Source organism: Passer montanus, unplaced genomic scaffold (assembly GCF_014805655.1).
Source record: "Passer montanus isolate IOZ18808 unplaced genomic scaffold, ASM1480565v1 scaffold59, whole genome shotgun sequence".
In the NCBI taxonomy this organism is placed as follows: domain Eukaryota; kingdom Metazoa; phylum Chordata; class Aves; order Passeriformes; family Passeridae; genus Passer; species Passer montanus.
In genome coordinates this window covers 3114139-3131198 of record NW_024370926.1, presented here as the reverse complement: position 1 = coordinate 3131198, position 17060 = coordinate 3114139, and the positions used below count along the sequence as shown (strand labels likewise).

At 39.6% G+C, this 17060-nt stretch overlaps 1 protein-coding gene across 11 annotated transcripts in view; it reads left to right on the top strand.

The window, feature by feature from the left end:
• ADCYAP1R1 (ADCYAP receptor type I) overlaps positions 1–12399 on the top strand; it is a 146155-nt gene extending 133756 nt beyond the window's left edge. For 3 of the 11 annotated variants that reach the window (XM_039726617.1, XM_039726616.1, XM_039726618.1), the window contains 5 exons: positions 223–276; positions 3082–3165; positions 8283–8412; positions 8990–9031; positions 12142–12399. In XM_039726617.1, coding sequence (XP_039582551.1) covers positions 223–276; positions 3082–3165; positions 8283–8412; positions 8990–9031; positions 12142–12351 — 520 coding nt within the window. In that variant the 3' untranslated portion in view covers positions 12352–12399. The remainder of the gene's footprint in view (positions 1–222; positions 277–3081; positions 3166–8282; positions 8413–8989; positions 9032–12141) is intronic. The other 8 variants (XM_039726619.1, XM_039726620.1, XM_039726624.1 and 5 more) reach the window with 8 other exon arrangements.
• Positions 12400–17060: the final 4661 nt, after the last annotated feature.

Below are 17060 nucleotides of genomic sequence, written 5' to 3'. Positions count from 1 at the left end.
TACTTGGATAATGCAGCAAAACCTGGATCAGCATGCTCGTTTCCCTCCTCTTAAGCACCTCTGAGACATCTAGAATGGAATTACAACTCCTTTTGCCTCAGATTTGTGTTCTCTCTCTCATTTGCATTGAGACGTCCCGGTGTTCGGTGGCCTTCAGCCACATCATCCATGGCTCATTTCACCCCGGGAGTGTTTAACTTTTTCTTTCCCCTTCCACCCTAGCACCCTCCCTCTTCCTCCCAGATGCAGCTGCAGTCCCTGCCCAGGACACTTGCGGTGAGACTCAGCTTGTTTGCCTTTAGCTGTCTAAAGTCTCGTGCTCGATCTGAGCAGTCCAGTCGTCGTCTGTGGTCACTTGGGGACACCAGGGCACCTCCACCAGACAGAGCATCCCCTGTGCCTTAGATGTCTCTGTCACACAGGCCAGCTCAGCCTGGAAGTCCCTGCTCTTTCCCCGAGTGAGCTCAAGGTGATAGTTCAGTTTGGAATCTGTCTTTGGCACGTAGAGTTAGATGTGACCGACTCCGTTCTCTGTGTGCCTACAGAGGTCTGAGGATCCTGCCCTGATTCGTGCAGTGTTTTCGTAGCCATGCTCTCATTTTAATTCATTTTCTTATATTTGTCTATTTTTTTCCTCCTTCATATTTTTTTTTCTGGTTCCTGCCTCCTCTGTCTCTTCTCTCTTTCCTCCTTTCCTTCCACCAGCGTCTCTACTTGGATAATGAATAAAGTTTGCAAAATAAAAGGGGAGGGAGAAAGGAAAGAAAATATCTATAAATTCTGTACTCTAAACTATCTGGGACACTTTACACCATCTAAAATCAGAGTGATGACTCTACCAAAATTAGAAGTGGCAGAAAATAAGTGCTAACAGCACAAAAATATTAACTTTTCCTAAGAAGTACTAGCATTGTTTTCCATCACAAACCCGTGTGTCAATGTCCCCTCACTGGGTGTGGAGCAGCAGTTAATCCATAGATAATATTTTCAAAATCAAGTCTGGTTTTTTCAATAATTCTAGTAAATACCAAGTGCTGTCACATTAGATCTCTTCACCAGGAAAACCTATTAAAAAATCAATCCCTGTCAAATGGAACAGGACATAAGCAGTAAAGGAAACATGGATGGGAATTTATTTCTAGGTTGCCATGGCAACATTAAGTATATCATTGAAGACCGCAAACCTCTACAACAACCCATGGCTAAGACTTTTCAAAGTGATTATTGATTTTTAGATGTTTCCTTTTCAGGTTCTGAACCTTAATATCCCTCATAAGTGCTTATTTTCAACACAGGCTGAGCAGCCCTCTTGTGGTAAAAATTGGTTTGAGAAATGTGTTTCAGATCAAGTGATCAAAAAAATGAGTGGCACTCAAAATCCATAGTCACTTCTGAAAGCCTCAGTCACAATAAAATGGAACTATCCCTTAAACCTCCTTGCTCATTTTTGATCAGTCTAAGTGGACAATTAATGCCCAACTCAGCTCTGTGAAAAGCAGGTGGTATGAAAATTTAGCACAGAAATTCTAGTGCAAAAGGAGCAGTCATTTTCATGTTTACTTCCTCAGCAACATCCAAAAAATTAAATTCATTTTATGTGTTGAAACACAGTTACTATACCCATTTGCTAGGATGTGTACATGCCACAAGACTGTGTTCTTTCCAGCTCTTATACTGTAATATTTAATAACAACACAATTATCAGACTTTAATTATCCAAAAGGAAGCAAAACATAACTCCAGAAATGGGGATTGACTTAAAGGAGTTGAAAGTAGGGGGAAATGTATGTTTTCAATTCAACCTGGTTTACTGTTCAGATTATAAATTCCAGGAATTGTGGACACAGATCTTAGACTGTAACAGAAACAGAGTTAGGTTTGTTTGAACAAACTTAAATGTTTGCCTTGAAGGCAATTGCTTTAAAAATCGACTTTATTATCCTTTATATTAATGGGGATTTACCATTTATTGTCCTTTACATTAATGGAGATTTAGTCAGGGTACTCAGTGGTGTTTGGTGTTCATCTCATCCTACACTGGACATCTAAAACAGGTCAGATGTACCTGTTTTAAATAAATAAATGGGCATTAATAAATGGGCATTTCTCTCTCAACCATTTATTCTGATGATTCTCAGGCTCCTAAGGATGTCCATTTTACTTACACACCTGTTCTGTAAACATCCAGCCTCTCCTGAGGTGAATCCCACCAAAACAGCCATGTGTTGAACACAAAACAAAAATTCTCCCCTTGAAAGTTGACAAGAAATCACTATTTTCAATTTTCATATTTTTCAGCCCAGATATAAAATCTCTTCGAGGATCCCTCCAAATGCCTCCATGTTTGAGATTAACTTTCTGATTGATTCATTTAAAGAAGCCTCTCCTGGCTGGTTGGAAAGGAGCTATTTTGTTCTCTGTTCCTAGAATCCAGCATGCAGGGATCATGGTCCTGCTCCATGGCGTACGAGCCTGCTGCTTTGATGAGCACACTGTCTTAGTGTGTGTGACAAAAAATAAGTGGTACCTCCAAAACTACCAGCCAGATGCCATACTGAGCTCCCTCCCCATCACCGAGGAAGATGGAAAAACAGCTTTGGTGTCCTTACTAGAACTCGTTGTTAAAAAACAAGGGATCCACACTACAATGAAAATGAGGAACACCCGATCCAATTCACCTTAGATTGATCCCCATCCTATGAGTTTATGTTACTCTCTGATTGTTCTCCATGAGCATGCAGTCAACTCTCATTTAATCTATTGTTCTGTGACCCCCTGTACAAAACTTTTCAGGTCCTGTGTATTTTGGATGCGTTAGCGCTGCCCCCCTGCCCTCAGGGTGTTTGAGTTTTGGTTTGTCCGTGAATCAGCACATCACAACGGCCAGCAACAGCCAGTGCGCTTTAATTTTTATTTAATCTTTTAATTTCTGCTTCAGTCAAGCAGCTGGTTTGTGCTGTGAGTCCATCCTGTCGTGTCTGCTTTCCATCTTTGTGGCGTGTCTCATGAAATGTGTTGAAAGTGACCTATCTTGGCCTGTTCACGATATGCTGAAAAAAATGCTAATCTTGTCATATTTAGCAGCTGCGTTCAGAAATGCTACTGTAAGCCTAAGAGGGCTAACCAGCACTCTTGCAAGATGTCAGAACTATCAACCATTACCCTGTAAGTGTACGCACTCCTGTGACATTACTGTGTGTGTATGACGCATGTTGCAGTTAAATGAGTGGATGAGAGCAGAGGGGAAAGCAGAGAGCAAAGCATTCATTTAGTTCTTGTTGCATGTAGAATTTTTTCTTTGTTCTTGTTCTGTGCTTTTGCCAATGCGCCACGATCGAGGATTTTAAGGTTGTTTTAATTTTATTTTTTTTTATTTCCTGTAATTATGGCTGATGCAATTGATGGTTCTGGGTAGTGTCTTTACAGAATTAATAGCTGCTCTTTATTGTACAGCAAAGAGGTGAGCACCTCATACTGAGAGAAAATGTTTCACCTGAAAGTTTCCTAGAAAAACTGTGTGAGGTTGAATCAATTAGATCCTCAGTGGGTATAAAACATCTTTTGTCCATTGAACTGAGTGAAGTTAACTTAATAAACACCCAGGGGTGAGGAAAGGCTAAAGATGACCTCAGATCAAAATTAATTGTGTCCATCAGCAGTTATAGAATCATAGAATCACTGAGTTGGAAAATACCTCTAAGATCATCAAGTTCAGTCCAATATAGAGTGAGGCATCCAGAGGAGTGAATAAAAGCCATTCAGCCAAGAGTTGTGTGAATTAATCACTATCCTGTAGTCCCTCTGACCCCTTGCTCCTTGCACAAGAAGCCCACAGGTTTTCACAGATTCATGGAATCATTAAGGTTGGAAAAGAGCTCCAAGGTCATCCTGTCATTTTGTTTAGATGAGGTACAATTTCAGACATCTATAATATGTCTCCAGATGATCTGTCTCCTGAATTTCACAGCAGTTCTATAAGTGTGAATCAACATTTTCTGAGGTGTCCTGACACACAGGCACAAAACTCCAACATTTTGCTAAAGAATATTTAGTAGTTGTCTTCAACACCATAAAGGAAGAAAGATTGGTTTGTAACTTAACTGCGTATGTAGTTATGTTTTTTAGTAAAAAAAAAAAAAAAATACAGGGTTATGTTTTTTAGTTAAAAAAAAATTTTCTGTGTGATTTCATATATCTTTGAGGTATTTAAGAAATAGAACAATAAAGATGCTAAAAAATATTCAGTCAACAGCTTGGAACTGTGCAAAAGCAGATAGAAATAGAGAAGACAAAAAGGAGCAGCTCCATCTTCTGAACAGAGAGCAGCTGAAGACTAAGAACAATTAGGTAAAACTAGGAGTTGGGTTTAGGAGGAGATAGTTTGAAATTTAAAGTTCAGTGCCTAATGAACATCCTGATGCAGCACACGTGTCATGTTGGGTCTTTGCAGAGAACCAAATTTTACATTAAATTCAGCATTTCTGAAAGATGGGAGACTGCTGACTCTCTAAGGTGAAATTCTCTACCTAGTCAAGGGCAAGAAGAGTTCAGCCTAAAAAGGAGGTATTTTAACCTATGGTTTTTGTGTCTGTTGAAATATGAAAGTCTTGGTAAGCTCCCCTGTTTTTCAAGTCCTAAGTCTGAATATGTGGTTTATGCGTGGGAAAATTAAAAATCTGGAATCATTCAGGTGTTACATCAGGTGTTTTGGAAGCGATGCTGCAGACCTAATTAAATTTTGGAAAAGATCTGTCAAGGAGATTACTGAGGTTCCTGAAAGTCACTTTAATATGTTCAGCATTTTGTGGTAAAATAGATCCTTCAGTTTATTAAACATGAGCTGTGTTGAGCATTTCATTATAATGACATCCTGTGCATTCATGGTTTGCTCTTTATCCTTCAATTTGAAATATTGTCACAATTCTTTTTTGCACAGATTTATCACGGAGATGATGAATGAACCATTGGCCAGAGAAATTGGGTTCCTCTAATCTAAAACTCACAAATCTACAGGGCAGAAATTTGTGTGACAAACTCACTCCAGGTTCCCTTTGAGGTCAATGGATAGATTTAGGATGTGATAAGAATTTCCTTTGGGGCAGAGGATTTGTCCTTTTGTGTCAGTGGTTCTTGCTCTTCATTGACAATAAAGGGAATTTAAGTCTGCATTTTATTTAACTAAAAATAGATGCCATCATTGCAGATATGTCACAGCATTAAGTTAATCAATATATACATAAATAAATGTACTCAATACCCACAGGGTTTACAACAGGAGTCACCTCTTGTTAAAAAGACATCTGTAGCACACAAGAATTATATTTTAAAAGTGTATTTTTCTCGCAATGACTTGAGAGACATTTTAAAAATAATTTCATTATCAATATCTACACTATATTTGTCCAAACCTCAGTGAGGTGAATGTTGCTTTTCAAGACTACACACTTTGATGTCTTCATTGCAGAAATTTATATTTGATCAAAGTATTTCATTTAGGACAGCTTTTAAACTGGGCAATTCTCTTACTGCAGAGAGGCAGGACTAAATGGCAAAACAATAATCTAATCTTCCTTCAAGGTCTATGGTTTCAAGATTTTTGCTTATTTTTTGATTTTTTCTCTCAAAAAGGTTCAGCAGTCTCCTTAATATATGTGGATGTGCAATGGAAAAATAAAAGCAAGATTCTTCCAAATACTGGTCAAGTTAGACAACATTTTTATTTAGGGTTTCTTTTAGCATAAAATTTTAATTTCATTATTCCATAGAGGAGTGAGGGAGAAGAGAGGACACCATTATTTGTTTGTACTAACACTTAATGGAAAGTCCACATTCATAGCCATGCTACTGGAGAAAGTCTTATGTTTGAAGGGATTTTAAGGCAGATAACAGCTGGAAAACAGAATGTCAGCCTCAACAAAAATTGCTATTCAAATAGTTTTGGGGTTTTTTTAAGTAACCTTAAGGCTTTACTCTCCCTGTGGGAATATGAACAAGGCTTTTGCTAGACCTTTTGGAGAACATTATCTTCCAAAAAACTGAACAATTATTGTCCTTGAACTTCTAGATCCAACCCCTCCAAGTTTATTGAAAGAATGGGGGCAGAAAAGAGGATTAATATCTTTGGCTGTTACACACCTGAGAATTCCACTGTGTCCTTTAAAATTTTCATTCCCTGTTGCACACAAACTTACACATCTTGCAGGACCTGCTTTAAGTCTTCTCTCTTCCCAAAGTTCTTGAAAAAAAGCAATTTTTCATCATCCATACAGGCATTAATGTCTCTCAAAGCTTTTCTTATCATTAAAATCTTCTTTTCCTCTTTATTGATCTTAATCATCTATAAACTTCTGAATATGTTATTGAATGCATTTTCTTCCTCACTTTTATGACAATATTGAAGACAACACCTCAAATAAGTTGATTATGGCATTACATTTCCAGATCTTACAAACTAATTGTGTGATTAATCAGGTATGATTAATGCCAGAAAACTGACAATAAAAAAAGACTTCCTCTGCATCTTCCCCTGAATTAATCTCCCAAGAGTGCAGCGAGACAGAACATATTAATAGACAATTCTATTCTGACTTTTAGATCAAAACAACATTTATCCTTTTGTTGTTGTTGTCATTAAGTCTGAATATAAATGATAGAAGATATGGAGAGATTATTTTTTTGGCCCATTTATTACCGTTAGCTTTTTTTTTTTTAATTCCGTGACTACTTTATTACACTTATATTCTTTACATCCCTTTTTTACAGAGGTAACATTACTCTTTAATCTCTTCTGTTCCTTTTTATTAAACTGATTGTATGTCCATAGAGAAAAAGAATTAGAAAGGACTCCAAACGCTCTTTTACACTGGCTCACTCCTGTATAGATTACTTTTTTAGATGTCATCAAAGCTGGACACTCTGAATGTTCTTCATCACCCTCTTCCCAGGTTTTTCCTCTCTTTTCAAAAGATTTTGGCCAATGTCTAATTTTACCACCCACAAGAAGAGTGTTCTCTGGTTTGTGGGGTCTTCCGCCAAGACCTGAGGTTTGATGTCCATCAGATTTCTGGCTCAGGTGTGTTCAGTGCAGTCTCCAGGCAAGAGCTGGGGTGAATTTATCCCCATTGGGGCTCAGAGTGTGACTGAGAGACACCAGCACTGCACTCATGTCCCATTCCAGATCACTACTGAAGATAATTGTGCTCACAAAATTCTAGAAAGTGGGTTAATTGAATCTTCTAAAACAAACACATCAGTTTGGGCTATCACTGAGCATGAATTAGCAAATTCAAACCTGTCTGCAATGTACCAAGTAGATAAAAGCAGAGGGGATAACAGAGAGATCTGCCTTCACTTACCTGAACATAATCAATGTTATTCTTCCCCTCTGAAAATGTCTTGGAGGTTTTTTGGGTCACTTTGCGTGTAACAAAGCACTTGCCTTATTTTCAGAACATTTGCTTTCTCATTGCTCTTTCTTTTGCTGCTTAATCAGACAGTGACACTCACCAAAACATGCACAAGTCCTTGCTGGCCCCTGCTTTGGGGCAATTTCACCAGTGATGTACTCACATGTAAAACATTCATTTCCAACCCTTTGGTTTATATCAGCTGAGCTTAACTTCCCTTTAAAATCTCTTTATACTGAAGCAGTGAAATAGTTAAACGGTGGAATTGCACTTAGGTTTCCAACAGTATAAATTAAGGCCAAAATCAAACCTTCAGGAATAGTTGTGAGTACAGGAACATGCAGGGGTGTTAACTTTTACTTGTATGGCTGTTAGTTCTTTAGCTTTATTTGTGTGGTTGTTTGGGAATTTATTTTTTTTTTATTGCTGTGCAGAAATATATTCACACACACACACAGAAATCCACAAAAGAAGTAATTTCAAACACTCCACTGGGATTAAGTAACTGGGTGAGAGGTTTATAATTGTACCATAGTAGCAGTCTGAATCCCCTAGCAAAATTGCCCTTATTTTTTTGGCATGGTAGGAGAAAATTCCTGCTTATAATAATGCAAATAAAAATAGCAGCAGCGAGCATTAAGCATAATTAATGTGCCATTACTGTAGCAGTGTGAAGAAGGGGGAGCAAACTGCAGTGTGTGTGCAAAGAGTCTTTGGGAACAATTAGGAATGTTGCATATTTGTTTGTATAATTATGCAGTGTACGTATTTCCCAAAAGTCTATCAGCAAAATATTTTCTGTGCTTTCTTCTTTAATTAAAGTGCAGGTTGCTAATTGCAAGGCTGCATTAAAGTTCTTTCCCTCTGTTGTGACAGGAGACTGGCTCGCTCCACCCTGCTGCTGATCCCTTTGTTTGGAATTCACTACACGGTGTTTGCCTTTTCTCCTGAGAATGTCAGTAAGAGGGAGAGGCTGGTGTTTGAATTGGGACTGGGATCCTTCCAGGTGATTATACACTGAATTCAGCTTTCCTTAGAACCAAACCTCTGTTCTTTATAACTACTTTGCATGCACAGCTCTCAGAGCGTGTCTCTGCTCATTTATGGGTATGTTTTGCATACCACGATTTTGGGTTTGTTTGTTTGCTTGTTGTTTTTCTTTTTAACTCCACCTATTTTCTATCAAATGCTTTATTAAAACTATACTGTATTACATTAATACTATATTATAACTATACTAAAGAGATACTAAAAGATACTAAAGAAAAACCTGTGGCTGCCTTCAGACAGTCGGGCTCAGGTTCGAGTGATTGGTTAAGGAAACAAAACAATCCTCAGCAGAATCCAATTGACAAATCCCTTCAGGTAAACAATCTTCCTAACACATTCCACATGTGCAAAAACAACAGGAGCAGCAAGTAGAGATAAGAATTGTTTTCTCTTCTTCTCTCTGTGCTTCTCCAGGAAAAATCCTGGGAGAGAGAATTATTTCTCTTCCTGTTCAGAGAATGTGAATTCCACAGTTTTCTGTCATTCCTTCAGGATTTGAATTACTTTTATTTTTTCCTCTCCCATTTCCCTAGGGTTTTGTTGTTGCTGTTCTCTACTGCTTCTTGAATGGGGAGGTAAGATTTTTAATATTAAATGTCCTTCACCTGTCATCCACATCCCATTTTCTTGTGGGAGTAACTGCTGTTCCAACTGTCCATTCTAACTCATCATCTACCATAATCCCTGATACTTTAGTCTGAATCTCACAATTCTCAGAAAAAAAAAAAAAAAAAAAGAAAGAAAAAAGGATTTCTGATGTTTTTATCAAACCAACACATTGGCCTTACCAGAGATGATGGCTCAGATTAAGGCTTCCTGACAGGTAGGATATGGACAGGTTGCTTTTGACATGTCATCCCAGGTACAGAATTTTGCTCTGATTATGTTGAATTTTGCCCTGTTCTTGCCAGCCCACTCTTCCAGCCTGTGCAGCTCTCTCCAAGAGGTCTGACATGTCTCTGTCCCCACCCAGTTTGGAGCCATCAGCCAAACTGGTGATGGTGCTTTCAATTTGAGATTCATCAGAGATTGTGATGAAGATGGTGAGGCCCTGGCACAGGTTTCCAGAGATGCTGTGGCAGCCCCTGGATCCCTGGAAGTGTCCAAGGCCAGGTTGGATAGGGTTTGGAGCACTCTGGAGTAGTGGAAGGTGTCCCTGCACGTAGCAGGGGGTGGAAGGAGATGACCTTTAAGGTCTCTTCCAACCCAAACCATTCCATGCCCTGTGGAACAGTGTGGGGTCCAATATCAATACCTGGAGGACACCATTAGTGATAAGGTGCCAGGCTCAATAAAAAAGTAATGTTCACCTCTCAGTGTGGTCTCCTTCCCCTCTTGCAGATCATCTACCCACCCTAAATCTTGCCAGCTTTCCTAGGAAAAGGCTGAGGAGAACAGTGTCAAACCCTCCACTGAAGGTTGACTTTTCTTGGGCACCACCCAAGTGGTGCCAGCTTCTCTCCTGAGCCCTGCCACCTTCACCCCTACACACACAGTCCAAGGGTGTCAGGTGCCCAGAGCCATCCCCAGACACCACCTGGGTGCCTTGCAAGCCTCACTCTCCTCTCAGCACGTGGCAACTGCTGCTGGCCACATCTGTGGTTTCTTCTGGTTCTCCTGTTCCAATCTGAATTTCCCTGCCTGTTTGTCTGCCTGAATACCTGAGGTAATTGTTTTCTGAACTGATGGAAAAGGGTTCCCTGCTCAGTGTTGCCTTAAGAGGAGCATGGAACGTCTAGAGTTCATCCATTCTCTCCTCCACTGCTACACATCTCTTGTGCAGCACAGCAGTTGGAGTCTTTTCCTAAAATCACCATCTTTTCTTCTTTTCAAGGGGGCTGACTGCTGGTGTAGCCTGGCATTGCTGATCTCTGGTACAAAGAGGTCTCAAACTCCTTAATTCAAGTGACTCCTTCTCAGATAAACCACAACAATCTCCAAGCTCATCAAACAAACTTATGGGTTGTCTTTGCTCATGAGCATAGTCAAGATCTCCTGAATCCCTTTGGAAGGAGTGTGGGGGGGGTGGTTCTCAGCCAAACCAAGGCAACCAGATTAATTAAAGCCATTTTCCCTCTCAAGATATCAGAAAATGGTAATTAGAGAATGTCTTGTGCCTCCGCTAAATTTCGTACAGCAAGAAAATGTTTGGAATATCACACTCTTCCAGATTCGAACACTATTCCCTTTTTACAGAGAAAATGCAACTCCATTCTCTATCTAATTTTTAAATATCTATGTTTTAGATAACTTTAACCCAAATAGGAATTTGTAGGTTGCTGATCTCTGGTACAAAGAGGTCTCAAACTCCTTAATTCAAGTGACTCCTTCTCAGATAAACCACAACAATCTCCAAGCTCATCAAACAAACTTATGGGTTGTCTTTGCTCATGAGCATAGTCAAGATCTCCTGAATCCCCTTGGAAGGAGTGTGTGGGGGGGGTGGTTCTTAGCCAAACCAAGACAACCAGGTTAATTAAAGCCATTTTCCCTCTCAAGATATCAGAAAATGGTAATTAGAGAATGTCTTGTGCCTCCGCTAAATTTCGTACAGCAAGAAAATGTTTGGAATATCACACTCTTCCAGATTCGAACACTATTCCCTTTTTACAGAGAAAATGCAACTCCATTCTCTATCTAATTTTTAAATATCTATGTTTTAGATAACTTTAACCCAAATAGGAATTTGTAGGTCTTAGAAGGAGAGTGTAAGTTTTCCAGTTGGATTTTTCCTCCCTGTAGTTTTTTTTTTCCATACAGTTGAAGCCCTTGTTTAGCATTTTGACTTATACTCTCATCCATTTTGACAATATTAGTCCAGGAAAATTCATCAATGACTGTTACACACAAGACAAACATCTTTGACACAGCAGCTCATTGGAGATTGGAAAAATATATTGGGAAAACATCTCTACATATTTCCTTGTTCTTACATGATTTCATTCAGAAATACAACACAGGAATGAGTAATCAAGTAAATGTAGGCCTGAGCTACTACAACCTCTCTTATATTAAATCTTTACTACTTTGTATATTTATACACTTGTGCACACCCCAGTAGTGTTGCCAGGAAACTGGTAATGAGTGAAAAGTAGAAAAGCTGTGGGATTATTTACTTATTGCCTGATTGAACTTCTGACCTTGAATTGTTTTACTCTTGGTGATTTACTGTGGATGTGAATAAAAAAATAACCTCTCAAGAAAAGGAGGGTGGCACAGATGTGCATTAATCCCAGAGCTGGTCTGCTTGAAGAGGCAAAATTTCGTGTAAACATCCATCCATTAATGGCAGGTCAGAGAAGCTGCCTCTGTGGACAGGGTGTTTCAATATTATCCAGTATTTTTGACTGCTCATTTCTTTGGCTCCTTGCTGTATCTTTGGTACTGGCCAATGATGAAAACAGGCTATTTTTTCCTCCAGGTGGTGTTGATCAGGTCTTCATGCACCTCTGGGCTGATCCTAAATTATCTGAAATCAGACACAGAACCTGGGCTAGGCTGTAGTTCCCCATTACATGCCCAGACCTCTTCCAGCCATGGAAAAGTAATTTCAGATTTTGCTGAACTGAGGAGTTTAATAATAACCTTAAAACCAGTTCTGTCGAATTGTGGGGTTTTTTCTAATCTTGATAATTTGTCAGCATGTCCTCGAGCGGCTAAGTACATAAAAAATGACCTTTTGAAGTTTCTCCCTAAAGGTGCAATCAGAAATAAAGAGAAAATGGAGGAGCTGGAAAGTCAACCGGTATTTTGCTGTGGATTTCAAACATCGCCATCCTTCTCTAGCGAGCAGCGGAGTGAACGGGGGGACACAACTCTCCATTCTGAGCAAGAGCAGCTCTCAGATTCGGATGTCCAGCATAAATGCAGAGAACCTGGCGACATGAGCAGCTGAGGAGAGCAAAGCAACCAACGAGCAAACCAAAAACCATCCCTTGAAAAAGAAAAAAAAAGGAAATAATAGTTTTGGTGGTGGTGCAGGTCTCGCTTCCCCTTTCCTTTCCTTTCCTTTCCTTTCCTTTCCTTTCCTTTCCTTTCCTTTCCTTTCCTTTCCTTTCCTTTCCTTTCCTTTCCTTTCCTTTCCTTTCCTTTCCTTTCCTTTCCTTTCCTTTCCTTTCCTTTCCTTTCCTTGAATAATTTCTTAACTGGGATCTCTAGTTTCTTACTTTTAAAAAGGAAATTATATTGTTTTGGAGAGCAATTCAGTATATTTAAAGTGCTGCTTTCAAAGATGTGCTAAAATGTTGTCCTTTCCTTTCCTTTCCTTTCCTTTCCTCCCCTTTCCTCCCCTTTCCTCCCCTTTCCTCCCCTTTCCTCTCCTCCTCTTTCCTCTCCTCCTCTTTCCTCTCCTACCCTGAGGTGAAAAAGCAAATGAAACGTGTAAATATCTCTTTTTAACAGTCACTGTAAATACCCAGCTGTACTCAAGGCCATTAATGGAGAATGTTTAAAAGACAAACAAGAGGCCAAACCCACCCACTCAACTATTCCCATTTCAGAGCATCTGCGAGTAATCCGTGTCCGTCCAAAGTAAAAAGTGATTGCTGTGCAGTTGTGATCCTTGGTTGCCAAACTGATCCTACTCTGTGAATGGACATGACCGTTCTCATTTCTCCACTTGGTTTCCATTTTGGGTTGGATTTGCCTATTTTTGTTTTTCCCTGGTACAACATGTCTTAGCCTGTCCCTGTCTTTTGGCACGTGAATTTCCGCAGTGTTTCTCTTTGGAGTCTTAGGATGGAGCTAAAGTGCTTGGGTGGATCAATCCAGCTGATTCAGGAGGACCTCCAGAAAATTGAGTTTGTGGCTGGATTCAGACATTCCCGATGGATTTAGAGGAACAGCTGTGCCAACACCAAACTGCACATCAGTGCAGGAACTGCAGGCGAGAGCAGTGGGACCTGCTGTGCTTTCTGTACCCAGGGACACTCCCAGGAATGCTTTCTGTTCTAGCTAAGCTGTGAATTTTCTAAAAGGGCCATGCAGTTGAGATATAGCTCTATTTTTGGCATCGATTGATAGATTGATCATTTGGACTCTTTATAACACAAATAACTGTCCCTCCCCTCCCACCTTAAGAGCAAGAGGCAGTTCCAGGGTGGCCTTTCCCTCCAGATGACCTTGTACCCTCTGCTCCAGTGGCCACACGTGCCACGGGTGGCTTGGGGGCAGTGCTGTCACACAGAGTGCCGTGCCTTTGCAGCCTGGTTGACTTCTGAGTGCTGACTCTTCCCTGCCAGAGCAAAGAGGCACATGAAGGATCACCCTGGAAGGTAAAGAAAAATCACCTGCATTTGGTGAGGAAAAAAACCAACTAAACACTAGGATGGCACGGAAGGAAAGGATAAAGACTTTGGATGACTTCCCACACCTGGCAGTTCTCTCTCTCTTGGGATATTCTGTTTGTTTCACCACCAATGGTCTTACTGCTTTTCTTGGAGAGGAACTCGAATGTTCTTTCAACCTTTGCCTTGTAGTTAAAGCCACGACTGCTACAAATCTACTTCAACCCAATGTCGATGATGTCAATTCTTAAGAGTCTTTATACAGCGCAACAAAAAAAAGGCCTCAAGGGCCGTCCTAGCGCTCCCTTCATCTTGGATTTATGAATTTATGAACTGAGAAATATATATATATATCAAATATATATATATGTGCGTGTACGTGTATGCATATATTACAAACAAAGATGAAAATGGCATTTTAAATGTGAAGTTTTGAACTGAAACTAATAGTAACCAGGAAATTCAAAATTCAGGCTTGTACTTCGGTGTTAGTTGACATGATCATAAACTAAAAACAGAAAAAAAAGTGAAATACTTGGAATTTTAGTGTCAGCTGAGTGTGAGCTTTTAATTTCACTGGTTTTTGTTAGTTTAAGTACAAAAGAAAAAAGAGTTTTGATGTCATTTTAAACAGAGATTTTTAAAGATAATCCTAGTTTACTTATTTTTAAAAGGAGAAAAAAAAGAAAGGTCTCAGAAAGTTGTGAAAGAAATAATTATTATAATAATACTTAACACTTATATAATCCTTTATGGGAATATTCTGCTCTTGGCTGGAGCCATCTAAATGAATGTAAATTAAATTCAAAACAGACAGAAATGTTGTTTCAGGTCATTTTGATACAGGATCCTGCTCTTAAGAGATGGGGACAGCCCTGTCATGTGAAATCTGCCATGGCACAGAGGACCAGCAGAACAGCTGAAACCACTTCCACTGCACTCCAGATTCATAGATGGGATTTATATGATCCAAACACCTTTTTTCCCCCCAAATTTACAGCACTTATTTGCTGCTCTGAGAGCAGAATTTTTTTCCCCTCTTCCCAGCTCTCTGCAAAAGTCAGTGTTTTTAACTGATAGATTGTCCCTTCATCTTTCTTCAGGTGTTTCTTAAAGCTATTTTAGAATGTTTCTCCAGGAATCAGGTACTTTGCTGTCCAGACAGAGTTGGGGAAAGGCAGATTTATCAGGTAAATGAAATTTGGAAAATTTATGTAGGGCTTTCACAAGGATTATATTGCCAACTCTGTAAATGCATTATTAAAAAAAATTGCTATTTTTTTGCATGAATGGCTATTAGCCAGTTTTCAATCATTAATAATTTAGTATTATAGAGAAAAAGATGTCAAAAACTGCCTCTAGATGGAGACTTTTTCTTGTTTCAGCCCAGAGCAAGAAGGTGTTTGGATCTTTTCTTTATTTTTTTGCTATTGTTGAAATTATTCTGAGCTTACTTCTGGTTTTGTTGTTTTCCTGGCCATCCTAGAGTGCTCTGCAGTTTGAGTTGGTGGATCTCAGTCCAGTGCCTTGTGGGCAAACGTCCACATCACCAAAACCACCCTCTGACCCTGCACACCGGAGACCAGGTCCTCAGCTAAATTAAATCACTACAGAAAACTGCTGTTATTGCTAGAATAAACTTCACCTGGAATTGGGATTTGGCCTCAGCACATTGTTATTACCTTTAATTTTTGGTCGTCCCAGATAGAGAGCCCAAGGATGGAAAAGTTGTGAAAAGTTGGATTTGCTCCTTAATTCTTTGAGCCAATGCTTAGGAGTTTGGAGAGCAGTGGAAGAGAAATTTCTACTGTTGCACACATTGTGTTTCTTGTTCAGTAGAAAAATTGAATCTGTTTACCAGCACTGAATTTACCAGAAGAAATGAGATCTTCAACATATTAAATATACAAAAGATATTACACAAAAAAAAACCCCAAAACCTTCTATTATGATTTTATTTATCTGATGAAAAGTGTTGATGCACTGGCAGATCTGGCTTTTCCTGAGTCGCTGGAACTTTCCCAGTGTCCCTGGAAGGGACAGGTCACACTTTAGATGGACACAGTTATGGGATCCAGACTCTGATGCCATGGCACAAATGAGCTCTCCACAAATCTCTCTGTTGAATGTAAGCTGCAGGTGCTGGCCAGGCGTGGCCACCCCACAGTGGCTGTTTTTCCATTTGTTTCAGGAGGGAAGAATCCAGTTTGCTTCTCTGTGTGTGTAAATATCAACTGAGTGTAACAGTGCTTTGTTTGATTTTTCACTGTGAAATATATTTTGGAGCTAGAAAGGCTGTGTTATTAAAAACAGTACACAATTAAAACAAAACAAAAAAAAAAGTGTGCAGTGCTCCTTGAGCCATTTTTTCTACCATGTCCATAATGTATTTCCTGTCTAATTTTCTTATTTTGCTTTTATAAATGTACAGAAAACTTTTTGTGCCGCAGGTTTTGTGACTATTTACTGTATCTAACCACTGTTTTGATTATTGACTTGTGAGTGTGGAGTGCTGGTACTGCAGGACAATTCACATCCCAAAAATGAAAACTACAACCTGGATTGTAAAGGACAAAGCTGTTTCATTGCTGCATGGTGATGTCACCTTTTACTTTCACTTTTAGTATTTTTGGAAGTCAGAGCCCAGGGAAAGAACCTTAAATGCTTAGTTCTGGGAAGTTTTGAATCATAGTGGAAAAATACTCAAGTTCCCCTGCATTATTTCAATATTTGCATTTGAAAACCAGGTGTTAAAACCTGGGAGAATGGATGAAGATAGGTGAGTCCAGAGGAAAATGCAGTTTGGAAGTTAAATCCAGACACTTTATTGGGTGTTTGGCTGCTCCCTTTCAGCATCTGTCTCTCATTGCACCTTAAGGACAATGCCCTGCAATGACAAGGCTAAATAACAACCAGAAGTGGCCATGAACTGATAATTTGAGTTTCCCTTTGCAAAGATGACTCTCCCTGGACTCTCTCCATCATCAATGGCAAGTGTGAGATAACTTCCAGAAGGGAATGAAATTCATAGAATCAACCAAGGCAGGAGGTGACCTTGAATGACAAATTTGGTCCAACCTTTCATGAAAAAGGGAGCCAGGATGAGTTTATCCCACACCCTGTCCAGCCACCTCTTGAAAACCTCCCTTGGCAGGGACCACACCACACCTCTGGGGAGGTTATTCCCACAAATGGCTGTTCTTACTCTAAAAAAATTCCTTTCTTATATCAAGATGATCCCTCTCCTGGTGCAGCATGCCACCCTTGTATTCTCCACGTGGATTCTTTGGAGAAGAGAACCTTCATCCTCTTTCTGGCC